Source organism: Cervus canadensis, chromosome 14, assembly GCF_019320065.1.
Source record: "Cervus canadensis isolate Bull #8, Minnesota chromosome 14, ASM1932006v1, whole genome shotgun sequence".
Taxonomy (NCBI): Eukaryota; Metazoa; Chordata; class Mammalia; order Artiodactyla; family Cervidae; genus Cervus; species Cervus canadensis.
In genome coordinates, this window is record NC_057399.1 from 35808829 (window position 1) to 35825197 (window position 16369).

General features: G+C 39.5%; 1 protein-coding gene across 13 annotated transcripts in view; it reads right to left on the reverse strand.

The window, feature by feature from the left end:
• The window catches only part of PTPRD (protein tyrosine phosphatase receptor type D), a 427632-nt gene extending 427222 nt beyond the window's left edge, over positions 1 to 410 (reverse strand). For all 13 annotated transcript variants that reach the window (XM_043487052.1, XM_043487049.1, XM_043487053.1 and 10 more), the window contains exon 1: positions 291 to 410. In XM_043487052.1, coding sequence (XP_043342987.1) covers positions 291 to 354 — 64 coding nt within the window. In that variant the 5' untranslated portion in view covers positions 355 to 410. The remainder of the gene's footprint in view (positions 1 to 290) is intronic.
• Between the last annotated feature and the right edge of the window lie 15959 nt (positions 411 to 16369).

Genomic DNA, 16369 nt, shown 5'->3' on the forward strand with positions numbered 1-16369 from the left:
CTCATAGTATCTTTTGCCACTGGGCTGTTAAGAGTATCAAAAAAAAAAAAAAAGCCAAAACAGTAGGAGCAGTTAGATGCACAAGAAAAAGGGCATTAAGCGAGAGGAAATGGTAAGGAAGTCACATCAATAATCTCTCTGAAAGGCTGGCTGGTAGCCAAGGAGGATCCCACAGTGTCTCAGGATTTACTTCCAAAGGAAACATATTCAGCAGCCCTGAGCATGGTGCCAACTGCAAACAAAACCACTCATTATTTCCCAGCCCCCCAGGGAAGGGGAGGATGGCTTACTCTCAGCATCCGCGTGGAGGAAGAAGGCAAGGAGCAGCAGCAATGGCCTGGCTATGTGCACCATCCTGCAGCCTGGCACCAGCACACACTGGCAGCTTGGAATCACTGCCTCAGAAGCCGCAGCAAGTCAGGCTGATCTGAAATTTCAGCTGGAACACTTTCAGAGCCTGTGAGGGGAGTGGTAGAGGGAAGAAAGACAAAGACACTTAGACTCTCACTCTTTTCACCTTATCCCATCACAACCACCATGAGAGATGCAAACCACTGTATGTAGCCCATAAACTGTAACCGTGATGCCTTTGTATTAGGAAGCAAACAACCTGGTTTGTGAAATGAGGCAGCCCAAGCTTATCTTATTCCCATGTTCAGGTCATCTTGGAGCCAACCATTTTGAATTTTACTCTCTGCTCTGGCCACCTTTTGGGCAATGCTTTATGAGAAGAAACTGTCACCTCTTAGGAAATAGTACATGAATACATCGGTGGAAGAAAGCACATCAATGCTATGTGTAAGATTTAAGAGATGCTCCACCATGCAGGATAGAAGTTTATTACTGGCAGAATAATGGAAGTTGCTTTCTTGGCACCAGGTGAAATGACAGTGTTAATTCAACTTCTCCAGCTAAATAGTAGAGGTTAGAATGTTTTACACCAGCACATTTGGCTTCTTCCCTAAAGACACATCACATTTAGGTCTAGTTTGGCTTCAATAAGTCAAAACAATAGCTAGCATAAGCCACTTTGATTTAACAGGATGTTTATATGCCTCCTGGGCAAGGACTTAGTTTTCTCAATCTTCTATGTAAAATCAATAAGCCACAGACTGCTTTTACAGAGCCTACTGCGGGCAAAACACGAGAACTGCACTCATATGTGCACCTCGAGATACACAAAGGAGTCAGATTTCACCCTCTGTGATTTTCCAGTTTAGGAGGGAAAACAAGCCAGGTACATTGGATGATGAGTACAAGTTAATACGTGATTAGTGCCAGGGAGGAAAGCAAATAATGCCATGGAATACAGGGAGCAGGAATGACATCATGGAAAAAGCGGTGTCTCCAACTGGACCCCGGAGCACTGGCAGGATTTACCAAAAGGAAGGCAAGGCATTCCAGGAATTCTAAGCAAAGGCAGGGCAGTGAAAAAGGAACTCTGGCAAAGGTGAGTCACCTGGCTGGCCTGGACCAGGACTTCCCAGATATCTATATGCATCAGAACCACCTGGCAAGCTTTCACCAAGGCACCCTCCCACCAGAGTTTGTGATGCAGTAGGTCTGTGGTGCGGGTCCGAGAACCTGCATTTCTAACGAGTTTTTGAAAGATGCTGAAGCAGCTGACACCAGGTCCACACTGACACTACAGGATTGGCGTGATGGATCCATTAGGAAACCAAAATAGGATGAGGCAAAACACAATGGCTCAGGCTTAAAAAAATACCAGATCATGGAAAGCCATGGATACCAACCTAAGTCAACCAGCCTTTTTGCAGCAAACCACAAAGGGGGTTATTTAATGTTTTGGAGAAGAACAATATAGGATGAAGCTTTGAAAAGATTAAGTGATGGCTGAATGTGGGATGATTTACAGAACACTATTATCAAGAGTCACAAGTAAGAAGTAACACAGACCATAAGAGTGATGGTGGTCCTGGTGGGAATAGAAAAAATGGAAGTGATGACTGACTGGCTCCAAGCAACAATTTGAAGTATGGCTCTTTAGGTAATAAATAATAGTTCCTACAGTACCTTCAGTAAATTGAGCACAACATTTTACACAGAGTAGGCTCTTAATAAAGAAAGAAGGCATTTTTAACATTATTGCTTTCTCTTTCACTGTAAGAGTAACTTGGGAAAGACAATCAGAACATGTTTGCCCATGAAACGGTATACGTCTAAGTTTTGCATGTTGGAATATATGGAAACACATACAAAACTTGTGACAAAATACTAGAGATATCCAGAAATAACCTAGAAACTCAAAATAACTTGTACTTGAAAAAAGAATTGCAATACAGATACTATAGTGCGTCTTTTATGAAACTGAGCATGAGAATAAAATTTTTTCTAAAAAGATACTATCCTTTTCAGTGCTATACATGAATGGTGTGAATGCAAGAAATACAAAACTAAAAGGAAAGGAGTGAATCATTCTAAGTACCATTCCGTTAGATAGCCTTTTTTTTCTTTTCAACAGATTTGTGGGTAGCATGAAGAATCAAATTGTACATTGAAATGCACATACTTGAAACCAAAAGCTAGCCAGCTGCTCCAAATCAGCTATTGTTATCAATCTCATTTGGAAAACAACTTATCAAGCAGTTCACAGCTATCAAATGTTAAAATTCTCCAAACTTCATAGCAGAAGTGCTAAAGAAACCAGGTCTTCCCCTGCCCCCCTTCCACCACTCCCATCCTCATGCCAGCATTTCAAATGACAGCAAGTCCAGGAGACATCAGTCCTGTCAGACTCAATTTCTGTCTGTGCGAGCGTATCAGAGCCAACTGCTACATAATGCCTCCGTGCAATCTCAGAGATGGAGATGTATGAAGGGCTCTCTCAGGAAAGAGGTGATTTGGTTTTCCCCCTGCTGGACTAAAGGGCCATAAGAAGACTAAATTCTTCCCAATGAAGCTACAAATGTTACCTCTGGACTTGACACAGTGATAGGATCTAGAAATTGATGCAGATATGAACATACCTATTTTTACTTAAATAGGTTACGCCCTTGGCTGAGATATGACAAGAGGAAATCAGAGGTGTGAAGCTAAAACCAGTTCTAGAGGTTCATTCTGGCCAATCTCTCTTCTGTATCTTGTTTATAACAGAAACTTTGCCAAAAGGAAAATGCTGGCTTGTGTATCAGTAAGATGGAATTTAAATTTTGGTACAAAAATAGGCAAAAGAGCTCTCCTATTTTAGATTTTTTTTTTTAATGTGGGCCCTTCTTGAAGTCTTTATTGAATTTGTTACAACATCACTTGTTTTAAGGGTTTTTTTTGTTTTTTTTTTTTTTTTTTTTTTTTTTTTTTTTGGCACAGAGGCTAAAATGTCTGATCTTAGCTCCCCAACCAGGGATCAAACCCACACCAGAAGGCAAACTCTTAACCACTGGACTGCCAGGGACAAGAGGTTTTTAAGGAAACATTTTCAGTGTAAATAAGGCAGATGAATCAATGTTACAAGTATTTTCAATTAGCCTAAAGAAAGTATAGCCAAGAACTCAGCAATAAAAACAGCAAGAAAGAGGGGGTTGGAGATACTAAAAGTACCATGGTCTAGTTTACATCACAAATTATTCTGCATCTGTCCAACAGCCCTCAGCAGAGGCTAACTCTGTGATTTTTAAGTACCCTGCCCTTTGTGTCTTTTATCAACTGGGAAAGGCAGATAAAACTGAACCAGCTAGATGAGCTGAACATAAAAATATTTAAAACTCCCTGGTTTCTTACTGCTCACAGCACAAAGATGTTAGCAATAATTTTGCTGATTTCCATTTTCTCTTCTATTATGTACATGTGTGGTTAGAGAAACTAACAGCTTAGAGGGCCAGTGTATGCAATCTAATTTGAAATGTAACAATAATATACTTGCCCTGAGTCTTGAATTACTGCTTCAAGTGTTCTCATTAGCTGACACCTATCTAACCCTTTATCTTCAAGTTAACACTAGAACCCTTTTCTGTAATAAGTATATTCATATTCAGATTGATAAAATGCTTAAGGATTTTTTTCAACTTTCTGTATTGTTGGCATTTCTATAGATTATGTTAACAAAAGAGAAAAAAAGGCTTTAAAAAAATCTTAAAAGTTCCTAGAGAAATGGTGATCATAGGCTTTTTGGAGGAAATGTGCAAATCTTGCCATACCAGCAAGCAGAGGTTTTCAGGCATTAGCAGAGTTTTTCTTTAACTTTTTATATTAGACTGGAGTATAGCCAATTAACAAAATGCTGTGAAAATTTCAAGGGAACAGCAAAGGGATGCAGCCATACATACATATGTATCCATTCTCTCCCAAACTCCCCTCCCATCCTGGCTGCCACATTCAAACTGAGCAGAGTTCCCTGTGCTACAGAGTAGGATCTTGAGGAACTACCAACTTATGTCCAAAAAGACAAGCCAAGGTGATGAGGCTTCCAACAGTCAAATGCAGGAAAATCTGAGTGGCAAAATGAGTAACACCTGCAATTATCTGGGACACATCACATCAAACTACAAGAGTTTGTAATCTTAAAATTATTTTCAAAAATTAAACTGGTCAATCTAGGAGAAAGTTAAAGAAGCAAACTATTATTCTGAAAAGAGGGAGACAAAGGTAAATAATTAGGTTTTTTAAACCACCACAAGAACTTAACGCTGCTTTCACTAGAAACTAGATACTGTTTATCCCTACACATTTTGCTTCTTTCTGTCTTAAAATAACCCTATACTTTCAATTCTAGACATCTTAAAAGCAATAATATGGTAAGGGCATTTAACCTGAGCGTATGCCCATTAAAGTAGGGAGATGGTGGGGTAAGGAGGAAATCTCTAAATGCTGTGACTTTTTTTTTATCACCTTCTCAAACAGATCAGGCCTCTATAAATTGACTAGGACAGATTTCCAATCATATAAGAGGAAAAAAAAAAAACCTGTAAGGAGGATGTGCTACCAGGGAACTCTGATTAATGAGACGAAAGCAGGGCTGGAGCAAACTTTGTGGTGAGTCTGGTAGAACGCTGAGGGTGCCCTGTGCATTTCCTGTCCCCTCAGTACACAGTGATAACACAAGAAAACAAAAGAAAAAACAAAAATCAACGTTCAACACTTCACTTATTCATGAGGATTTTCCAGCAGAAGACAGTCCCTTAAATATTTTTTCATGGTCTAGGACAAGAATCCTTTAGCACTATCCAATAAAACCTTATGTAAGATAGAAATATTCTTTATCTGCACTAATGACTGACCATATTAAACACAGCTAGTGGAACTGGGGAAGTAAACACTTCCCTGTATTTCAGTTTAAATATTCCCATGAGGATAGTGGGTGTCCCATTGTACAACTCAGACTGTAGTTTCATTTTTTAACAGCTCTGAACAGCACAGCTATAAACAATGCCTAGGTTGTGCGGGTTGAAAAAGAAACAATAAGGTGGGAATGTAGACCTTGGCTCCCAAATAATTAGACCCTAAGGATTCACTCTGTTAGACAAAGAAACTCACCTAACCTCTGGGTCACTCACTTCCCCATCCCTGACCCTCACCCTGCCAGAACAATTGTTACACTGTTTCCAACTAATTATATAATGTGGAATACCAAAAAGTGGTCAGGCATATAACTGAAAAAGGTCCAAATAGAAACACTGTAGTTAAAAGCAAAAAAATGGCTATTTCATGTCACAGTTTTAAGTGTTACATTCCCCACTACTAGAAGATCCCTGTTTGGATGTAACAGTAATGACAACTCTTGACAGCAAAGACACACCACATTTCATAGATGGGAAAGGCAAGGATACTTCTATACATCCATATAAAGTCATATGTATAATATTTATGAAATGGCCACAGTCACTTAATTAATGAGGGATATGGAAAATGTATTCTTAAATACATGCAGCACCATGAGCCTCATTTCAACTATAGAAAACAGTGCTGAGACTTAAAAAGGGCAATAGAACAATGTCACTAAATTAAACAGAATGTCATTAAACACACCCAATATATCTCTGAATATAAAGAATTATTTTTATAAAACAAACTCAACTCAAATTATACTCTTTCACATCACAGCACACCATGTCATAATTCTATTTTTCCCCAAACATGTATTCACAACAATAAATTGGGAGAAAAAAGCATAAACTCAAGAAGGTTTGTGAGATATTATGTATAAATACATAGTGATAACTTAATCATCTCATTTTGGGCTTAGACTATGACTTAGTCTGAAGACAGCTGGTGACTATAAGTACATGACGACTCTGGTGAAATCAATTGGATTATAAGGACTGAACAGTAAAGCAAAGCTTATCAATATGGATACATTAATGACTTTTCATATGTTTAGTTTTGATACACAGCAAAGCCAATGGTCTGAGTGTCTGTAATTTCACTTTTCAAATTACTCCTGGTAGAATCTCTATAAGATTTCAAATAACTTTACATTTGAGGCACACATAAATATTAGTTCCTCTCAAAAATGGCAAAATGACATTATTAACTTTGATAGCTTCTTTCTCCTTCAGGAAATAAAAATGAAGTATGCCACAAGAAATGAACAGATAGAGAAGGGGAAAACAAGAAACCTCATCTCTGTGTCTACCTATTTTTTTTTCTTTACAAATAGAAACATAATTCTGATTTGAAAAGTAGGATAGCTTTAGAAAAAGCATCTCATGTCTTCAAGTGATTCTTGCATGAGATAACTTCTATCCAGTTTTATACAACACTAGTGAAAACTTAGGATGGAAAAGTTAAAATACAAGCCTATTCAATATGCCGCTGGAGTCTGTTATTTGTTCCATTCTTCCTAAAATACGCTTTAAAACTGAGAAATAGATCAATCTTACGTATAGACAGATATGTAACCAAGTCACTTCTTACCCAAAAGACAGAACACAGATTACATTTACTCAATCTTCTGTTGTCATTGTTGTTGTCTAGTGGTTAAGTTGTGTTTGATTCTTTGCAACCCCATGGACTGTACTCTGCCAGGATCCTCTGTCCGTGGGATTTGCCAGTAAGAACGCTGGAGTAGGTTGCCATTTCATTCTCCAGGGGATCTCCCTAACCCAGGAATCGAACCCACATCTCCCTGCATTGACAGGCAGATTCTTTACCTCTGAGCCATCAGGGAAACACTTTAATCTTTGGGTACTGCTAAACGGATGTGAAACCATCATTCCTAACTTATTACTCTTTTTCATTATATTAAAAAACAAGAGAGTATCTTTTTAATGCATCAAAGTAATTTGTTTAAAATATATCTTACTTTTAAAATACATTATAAGTAATAAAATTTTAGCTATTATGTCCATTTGTTTTATTTACATCAATACGTAGTAAAAATCTAGCAGTACATGACAATTGTTTTACTTAATTACTATGAAAAGTAAATATTCAAATGAATGTTGTGGAGAATTTACCACTCCCTTTAGCAATCACTGGGGATTCCCTGGTGGCTCAGATGGTAAAGAATCTGCCTGCAACGTGGGAGACCCATGTTTGGTACCTGGGTTGGGCACATTCCCTGGAGAAGGGACTGGCAACCCACTCCAGTATGCTTGCCTGGAAAATACCATGGACAGAGAAGCCTGGCAAGCTACAAGTCCATGGGGCTGCAAAGAGTTGGACACAACTGAGTGACTAATACTTTAGCAATGATTACTTTTTTCCTTAGGATTATTTTTAAAACAAAGAGTCTTTTAATAACAGTATTTAATAGCTTTTAAACACTTCATTACTAGAGCTCAACAGAACCTGGTTTACCTACTCACAGGTGTTTGCTACTGCTGCTGCTAAGTCGCATCAGTCATGTCCGACTCTGTGTGACCCCATAGACGGCAGCCCACCAGGCTCCCCCTGGGATTCTCCAGGCAAGAACACTAGAGTGGGTTGCCATTTCCTTCTTCAATGCGTGAAAGTGAAGTCACTCAGTCGTGTCCGACTCCTAGCAACCCCATGGACTGCAGCCTACCAGGCTCCTCCGTCCATGGGATTTTCCAGGCAAGAGTACTGGAGTGGGGTGCCATTGCCTTCTCCTACACACAGGTATTAACATCAATCATTTCATCTTCAGAATGATCACAGCCCTGGACCAATCACTCTCAACTGAAGATGATTTTTCCCCTTCCCCGGGGACAACAAGCAAAGTCTGGAGACATATTTTGTTGTCACAACACAAGGAGAGTGATAATAGCATCTAACGGGAAGGGCCCTGGGATGATGGTAAACATCCTACAGTCCACAAGGCCACTTTCCACACCAAAAAATTATCTGGACCAAAATGTCACAGTGCCAAAGAGGGGAAACAACATCCTAGAAGAGTTCATTAATGTTGAAGAAAAAATTTACATTAAAAATGAGAACTTTCAAGGCCTGCGTCTAGAATATTACTTCCTAAATCTAGTATACTACTTTCTAAATCCACTAATTTTAGGTGTTTCTAGTATAGTTTGAGTGCATAAATTCAGAACCAATTTAAATTTCTGGGCATGGAAGTCAAAACACTATGGATGGCTCCTAAATTTCCCTTTCTGTCCTAAGTTGTAACTGGAGTTGGCTTGCCTTATGGGAAGGTCAATTCACAGACTTAGATGACATAAATATTGTCACCAATTAAAAGGATGGATCTGTTAAATGGGGCAGAGACAGCACTGATGTCTGTCAGTGAATAGCTGTGGTTCCCATTTTTCATGATGGGAGTTTAGCTCTTCTCTGAGGGAACATCCCCAGGATAGAAACATCCAGTTCCAAGGAATGTTCTTTCACGTTACTTCCAGCAACAAAGACATAGTAGAACTGTGAGAGGCCATCGTGAATGGCTAGGGAATGTGAAATTAAAGCATCTTCTCTTCATTTCCTCGCTGTTGTCCTTATGACTTACTGTGTGTGTGTCTGCGTGTGTGTGTGTGTGTGTGCATGTGTGTGTGCACATATGTGTCTTAGTTGCTCAGTTGTGTCTGACTCTTTGCAACCCCATGGACTGTAGCCTGCCAGACTCCTCTGTGCATGGGTTTTTCCAGGCAAGAATACTGGAGTGGGTAGCAATTCCTTTCTCCAGAGGATTTTCCCAACCGAGGGATCGAGCCCACATCTCCCACCTTGCAGGTGGATTCTTTACCGTCTGAGCCACTAGCAAAGCCCAGACATATCCCGTGTGTCTGTGGAAATCTATGAACAGCACATATAGTAGAGGAGTTAAGCTCTGTGTGAAGAAACCAAATAAATGATGATTAACCAAAAAGAAACATAATCTAAAGAAAGGGTAAACAGGACGAATATCAATGTACACATACATTATACACTCTCCTCCTTTCTCACCCACCACATTTATTTTCTGTTATATTGTACTCTTCTTTATTGTTAGTGCCTTCTTCACATCTACCTTTCTCCATGAATGAAACCAAAGATTAACAAAAATCAGAAAATTTATACATCATCTTGGGCAACCTCCTCATGTAGCAGATAATAAAGTGAAAGGACATCATGAAATTCATAACCTCTGGACACATATCTGGTTAGTCTCAGGAGAGGGTCTAGGATCCAAACTAATTTTCTTTCCTGCAGAGCATTCTACTTGTTTCATCTCTGACTTACTATAATGCTAGCTTAGATGAAGTGAAGTGAAGTGAAAGTTGCTCAGTCTTGTCCAACTCTTTGCAACCCTATGGACTATATATCCCATGGAATTCTCCAGGCCAGAACACCGGAGTGGGTTGACATTTTCTTCTCCAGAGGACCTTCCCAAACCAGGGATCGAACCCAGGTTTCCCGCACTGCAGGCGGATTCTTTACCAGCTGAGCCACAAGGGAAGCTCAGTTTAGATGAGGTCATGATTAATCAGAAAATGAGCAACACAAAGAAAAGTACTCCTCTTCAACTGGCAGAGAAACAATCTAAGATTGGCCCCAATGAAGGGGGAAGAGAACCTTAAAAGTTGGATACAAGAAGGAATGATGAGAGGATCTCACTGAATAAAATTATTTGAAAGTCGCCATCTTAAATGCGTAAATAATGCACAAAAGAAAATTTACCCCATGAGTCAAAAATCCTTTCAAAAAACAGTTTTTAACTTAGGTACCCATTATTGTGTACTTGGGGCTTCCCTGGTGGCTCAGTTACTAAAGAATCCGCCTGCAGTGCGGGAGACCTGGGTTCGATCCCTGGATGAGAGCGTGACAACCCGCTCCAGTATTCCTGCCTGGAGAACCCCCATGGAAAGAGGAGCCTCGCGGGCTACAGTCCATGGGATCTCAGAGTTGGACACAACTGAGCGACTTTCACACACACACACATTACGTGCTTGAGTATATTAGAGTCAAAGAGTTTATAGGTGTTCTTAGAAGTAGAAATGATTAACCAAAAACAGATTTTTTAAAATTCTCACATGATATTAACAATAATAGAATGAATAACATGAAACACACATTTATAACATCTTGAGACACATTTATTTTGTATATTGTCATCAAGTTCTTTTCCTTATGGAGTTTTTTTTCTGTTTCATTTCAATTTTAGCAGAACTACATGTTGACTAATTTGGAGTAGTTAGTAATGCATTAGATGGTGAATTCACAGGGATATATGGGGCAGTTATCCAGGTGGAAAGACGCCAGCCAGAGTGTACTTTATTATAAAGTTGCCCAGGGCAAAACGGCCATGTTGAAAGAAGAAATGAAGACACACAATGGTTATTTTTCAAAAGCAGTGGCATTATAAAGTGATTTGATAATAAAGTACGAAAATTTCCTGCAGCAATAAAAGCACTATGCATTTCCCATACCAAAATGTGTCAGTCTAGGAAGGAAAAATATATATATATTTTTCCCACAGCCACTCTTTCAGAAACTATATTTGAGATTTCTGGAAAAAGACGTTGCAAAATACTGTCATTTTTATAACACATCTATAAAATACTCAAACAAACTACACAGTACAGTACAGATATCTAAGAAAAGGAGTTTAAAGTCTTTAAAAGCCTACTTGCAAAGGAGATGTAGTAACTTTCTAAATACCACACTTTCTAGATACTGACTGCAATCTTATTCGAATGACCCGTAGGACTAAAACAAAAGGAAATGCAAAACAAGAGCATCAGCCAAATTTCTCAGCTGGATCTAGGCATCATCCTAGAAGCTTTCAAAAACACAGAAATCTAGATTTTTAAGTAAAGGAGTAGCCAGACACTACCATAGCAGGAGCAAGCACGAGTTGGGAATGGCAGCAGCTGTGAGGGGCCGGTGTGGTGTGAGGGGGTGTCCCTAACTTTTATTCTGTGGGGGATTAAGTCCCAAATTAAAATGTCAACAATTAAAAAAATAATAAAATAAAATGTCAACAAATTAGGAATTTCTTCACACTTGCAGTATGCTTAATAGCACTTTCCATCACAAACTGAATACATGGGCCCTTGCTTTTATTATGTTTCCTTTAATGTTTTTTAAAAGAGAAGGAAATGGCAACCCACTCCAGTATTCTTGCCTGGAGAATTCCATGGGCAAAGGAGCCTGGTGGGCTACAGTCCATGGGGTCACAGTCTGACATGACTGAGAGACTTACACACACACACAATTATTTTTTAAGCACAGATTTAAATATGACGCATTATCATATTACTTTATAAAACCATTTGTGAAAGCTATGCTTTTAGAAATTTTGATCACTTCCTCCACAGATATTGTTACTAGAGTCAACACTCTTCATAGCATAAATCTTCATCACTTTCAAATCTAGATGGGTGAATACACACCATACAAAAACACGGTGTACACAGGCTGTACACACATATAGCACATGTTTAAAAAATACATAAAAATATGTATTCATATATATTCCCATTATACTAATGAAGTACAAGTATGGCCAAAAACACACAATCAATAACTTCTAAAATGAGATAGTTTTCATTCCAATCCCAAAGAAAGGTAATGCCAAAGAATGTTCAAACTACCAAACAGTACCACACATCTCACACGCTAGCAAAGTAATGCTCAAAATTCTCCAAGCCAGGCTTCAACCATACATGAACTGTGAACTTCTAGATGTTCAAGCTAGATTTAGAAAAGGCAGAAGAACCAGAGATCAAATTGCCAACATCTGTTGGATCGTCGAAAAAGCAAGAGAGTTCCAGAAAAACATCTACTTCTGCTAAAGCCTTTGACTGTGTGGATCACAACAAACTATGGAAAATTCTTCAAGAGATGGGAATACAGACCACCTGACATGCCTCCAGAGAAATCTATATGCAGGTCAAGAAGCAACAGTTAGAACTGGACATGGAACAACAGACTGGTTCCAAATCAGGAAAGGAGTACGTCGAGGCTGTATATGGTCACCCTGCTTATCTAACTTATATGCAGAGTACATCATGCAAGATGCCGAGCTGGATGAAGCACAAGCTGGAATCAAGACTGCCAGGAGAAATATCAATAACCCCAGATATGCAGATGATACCACCCTTATGGCAGAAAGTGAAGAGAACTAACAGTCTCTTGATGAAAGTGAAAGAGGAGTGTGAAAAAGTTGGCTTAGAACTCAACATTCAGAAAACTAAGGCCACGGCAACCAGTCACATCATTTCATGGCAAAATAGATGGGAAAACAATGGAAACAGTGACAGACTTTATTTTGGGGGGCTCCAAAGTCATTGCAGATGGTGACTACAGCCATGAAATGAAAAGACGCTTGATGCTTGGAAGAAAAGTTATGACCAATCTAGACATTGAGGACATTGTATGAAAATCTCAAACAACAATCTCTTTTCTCCTCTGTGTGTTACATCATGTTGATATCAGCTGTCACATGGTGACTTTAATATGTGGTGTTAACAGCAAGTGTTTGATTCTAGAAGGGGACGGGTGGACAAAAAGCAAATTGCCTATCAATAAAAGATTTCAGTTTCATCTACTGTCACATGAAATATATGTGAAAAATATTCACACTGCAAATTACCTACGGCAGTGAAACTCTAGTGATTGGTGTGGCCTAGGAAAAAAATTATAGAACTACTGTGTCAGTATATTTTTATGTCATTTTCAATTCAGTTCAGTCACTCAACCGTGTCTGATTCTTTGCAACCCCATGGACTGCAGCACACCAGGCTTCCCTGTCCATCACCAACTCCCAGAGCTTACTCAAACTCATGTCCATCGAGTCAGTGATGCCATCCAACAATCTCATCCTCTGTCATCCCCTTCTCCTCCCACCTTCAATCTTTCCCAGCATCAGGGTCTTTTCAAACGAGTCACTTCTTCACATCAGGTGACCAAAATATAGAGTTTCAGCTTCAGCATCAGTCCCTCCAATGAATAATCAGGACTGATTTCCTTTAGGATGGACTGGTGGGATCTCCTTGCAGTCCAAGGGACTCTCAAGAACATTCTCCAACACCACAGTTCAAAAGCATCAATTTTTCGGTGCTCAGCTTTCTTTATAGTCCAACTCTCATGTCCGTACATGACTACTGGAAAAACCATAGCTTTGACTCAGTTCAGTTCAGTCACTCAGTCGTGCCCGACTCTTTGTGACCCCATGAACTGCCATACACCAGGCCTCCCTGTCCATCACCAACTCCCGGAGTCTACCCAAACCCATGTCCATTGAGTCAGTGATGCCATCCAACCATCTCATCCTCTGTTGTCCCCTTCTCCTCCTGTCCTCAATCTTTCCCAGCATCAGGGTCTTTTTCAATGAGTCAGCTCTTCGCATGAGGTGGCCAAAGTACTGGAGTTTCAGCTTCAGCATCAGTCCTTCCAATGAACACCCAGGACTGATCTCCTTTAGGATGGACTGGTTGGATCTCCTTGCAGTCCAAGGGACTCTCAAAGGTCTTCTCCAACACCACAGTTCAAAAGCATCACTTCTTCTGCACTCAGTTTTCTTTATAGTCCAACTCTCACATCCATGCATGACCACTGGAAAAACCATAGCCTTGACTAGGTGGACCTTTGTTGGCAAAGTAATGTCTCTGCTTTTTAATATGCTGTGGTTGGTCATAACTTTTCTTCCAAGCAGCAAGCGTCTTTCAATTTCATGGCTGCAGTCACCATCTGCAGTGATTTTGTAGCCCCCAAAAATAAAGTCTATCACTGTTTCCATTGTTTCCCCATGTATTTGCCATGAAGTGATGGGACCAGATGCCATGATCTTAGGTTTCTAAATGTTGAGTTAAGCCAACTTTTTCATGCTCCTCTTTCACTTTCATCAAGAGGCTCTTTAGTTCTTCACTTTCTGCCATAAGGTGTCATCTGCGTAGCAGAGGTTATTGATATTTCTCCTGGCAATCTTGATTCCAGCTTGTGCTTCATCTAGCCTGGCATTTCTCATGATGTACTCTGCATATCAGTTAAATAAGCAGGGTGACAATATACAGCCTTGACGTACTCCTTTTCCAATTTTGCACCAGTCTGTTGTTCCACGTCTAGTTCTAACTGTTGCTTCTTGACCTGCATATAGATTTCTCTGGAGGCATGTCAGGTGGTCGGGCATTCCCATCTCTTAAAGAATTTTCCACAGTTTGTTGTGATCCACACAGACAAAGGCTTTGGCGTAGTTAGTAAAGCAGAGTAGATGTTTTTCTGGAACTCTCTTGCTTTTTTGATGATCCAACAGATGTTGGCAATATGATCTCTGATTCCTTTGCCTTTTCTAAATCCAGCTTGACCATCTGGAAGTTCACAGTTCACGTATGGTTGAAGTCTGGCTTGGAGAATTTTGAGCTTTACTTTGCTAGCATGTAAGATAAGTTGAAAACTACCAGTATTTCACATATGTCTTTAAAACACATCATAGAGCACTGTAGTCTGTTGTATGGATGCTGTAAAAGGTGACCCCATAATGCCACCTTCCTAAAACCGTATCAAGTGGGGGGGCGGCTATCCCTCACTGGTTCGCCTCATTCCTTGATTTGACCAGCAGAACAGGGCAGAAACAGCATTATGTACATTCTGACCCTGAGTCTAAAGGAGCCATAGAACCTTAAGGAGGCAGCTTTGCATGCTCTCTGCTGATCTTGAGTCTCCTGTCACCATCAGCCCAAGCAAGCCTGCCAGAGGATGAGAGCTCATGGGGAATAGAGATAAGACACCCATCTGAGCTGTCTTAGACAAGTCATCCCCCATAGGACCTGGCAACAGATCACAGACTCATAAGCAAGCCCAGCAAGGATGAGCCTGGTACGGCCGACAGCAGCAAAACCAACTAATTGAAACCAGTCCAAGCTGACAACCCACAGCACTATGAAATAAATATATAGATATTGGATTAAGCTACTAAGTTTGGGGGTGGTTTGTATATAGGAAATGCTAATGACCCAAAGGATTATGTATTTTTCTCACCCACTCTCAAAGACTTTTTTTAATGTATTTTCTATTCAGTACTTTACCACACTTTATATACAGGCAGGCAAATTGGCTTCTTTTAGCTGCAACTGATTTATTTTGGTCCTCTTCTGAGAGTAATCACTAATAAAATCACTGTCGTGAGATTTCAGAATTTTTCAGTAGTAGATTGTTCTGTGACTTAGGAAAATTAGTAAGTTGGAACTATGTGTGCCTCTCTGTTCCTTCTTTCAATCATAAATATCCTGCCATGTAGATCAGAGGGCGCAAACTGTTTTAAAATGCCTTTTAACCATTGGCTAAAACCACACAGCATGATGTTCCTTCTTGGTGATATAACTGAAGTAACTTATGTGTCTGAGATCTCAATTGATCTCACCACTGTACTGACAAGGAGTATTTAGTATCATTTTATCTCCATAGATGCTAGTTTTCTTACACAGTTTCTGCCCAGGGATAAAGCCCCCAATTCCAGTTAGGTTAATAATCTAAAAGGAGTGAAGTTTTCACTCAAGTTTTTTAAATGATTGACATTCTAAACAGTAAGTGTGTGTTCCTTGGACCAGTTTCTGACAGCAGGCTGGATGTGCCTGTCTTTGGATAGGAAGTAGCCGACATTACAAATTACTAGAATGTGTAAAAAATGAGGAGACGATGAATACTAAAATAAGTGAATTTATCAAGGCTGCTGAATACTTGATCAATATCAAAACTATCAAAATTGTTCTTTTTTTTAGAGGAATAAATGTCAAGGGAATACCTGTTTAAGATGATCATACTAGTTACTTATTAAAAGACTTATTACAAAGCCACAGAAATTAAGACAGTGAAGTATTGGGTCAGGGAAAAAGGGACCAGTGAAGCAGAATAACAACTCTAGAAACATATCCACATGCATTCAGACAACTGATTTATAAACAACTGTGTCCTTGTTATGCAGTGGAAAAGAATAACCAATGCAGTTCATAGAACTGAGTCAAGGGATATCTATATGAATAATGACATATATTGACCCCTTACCTCACATCATATACAAAACCAA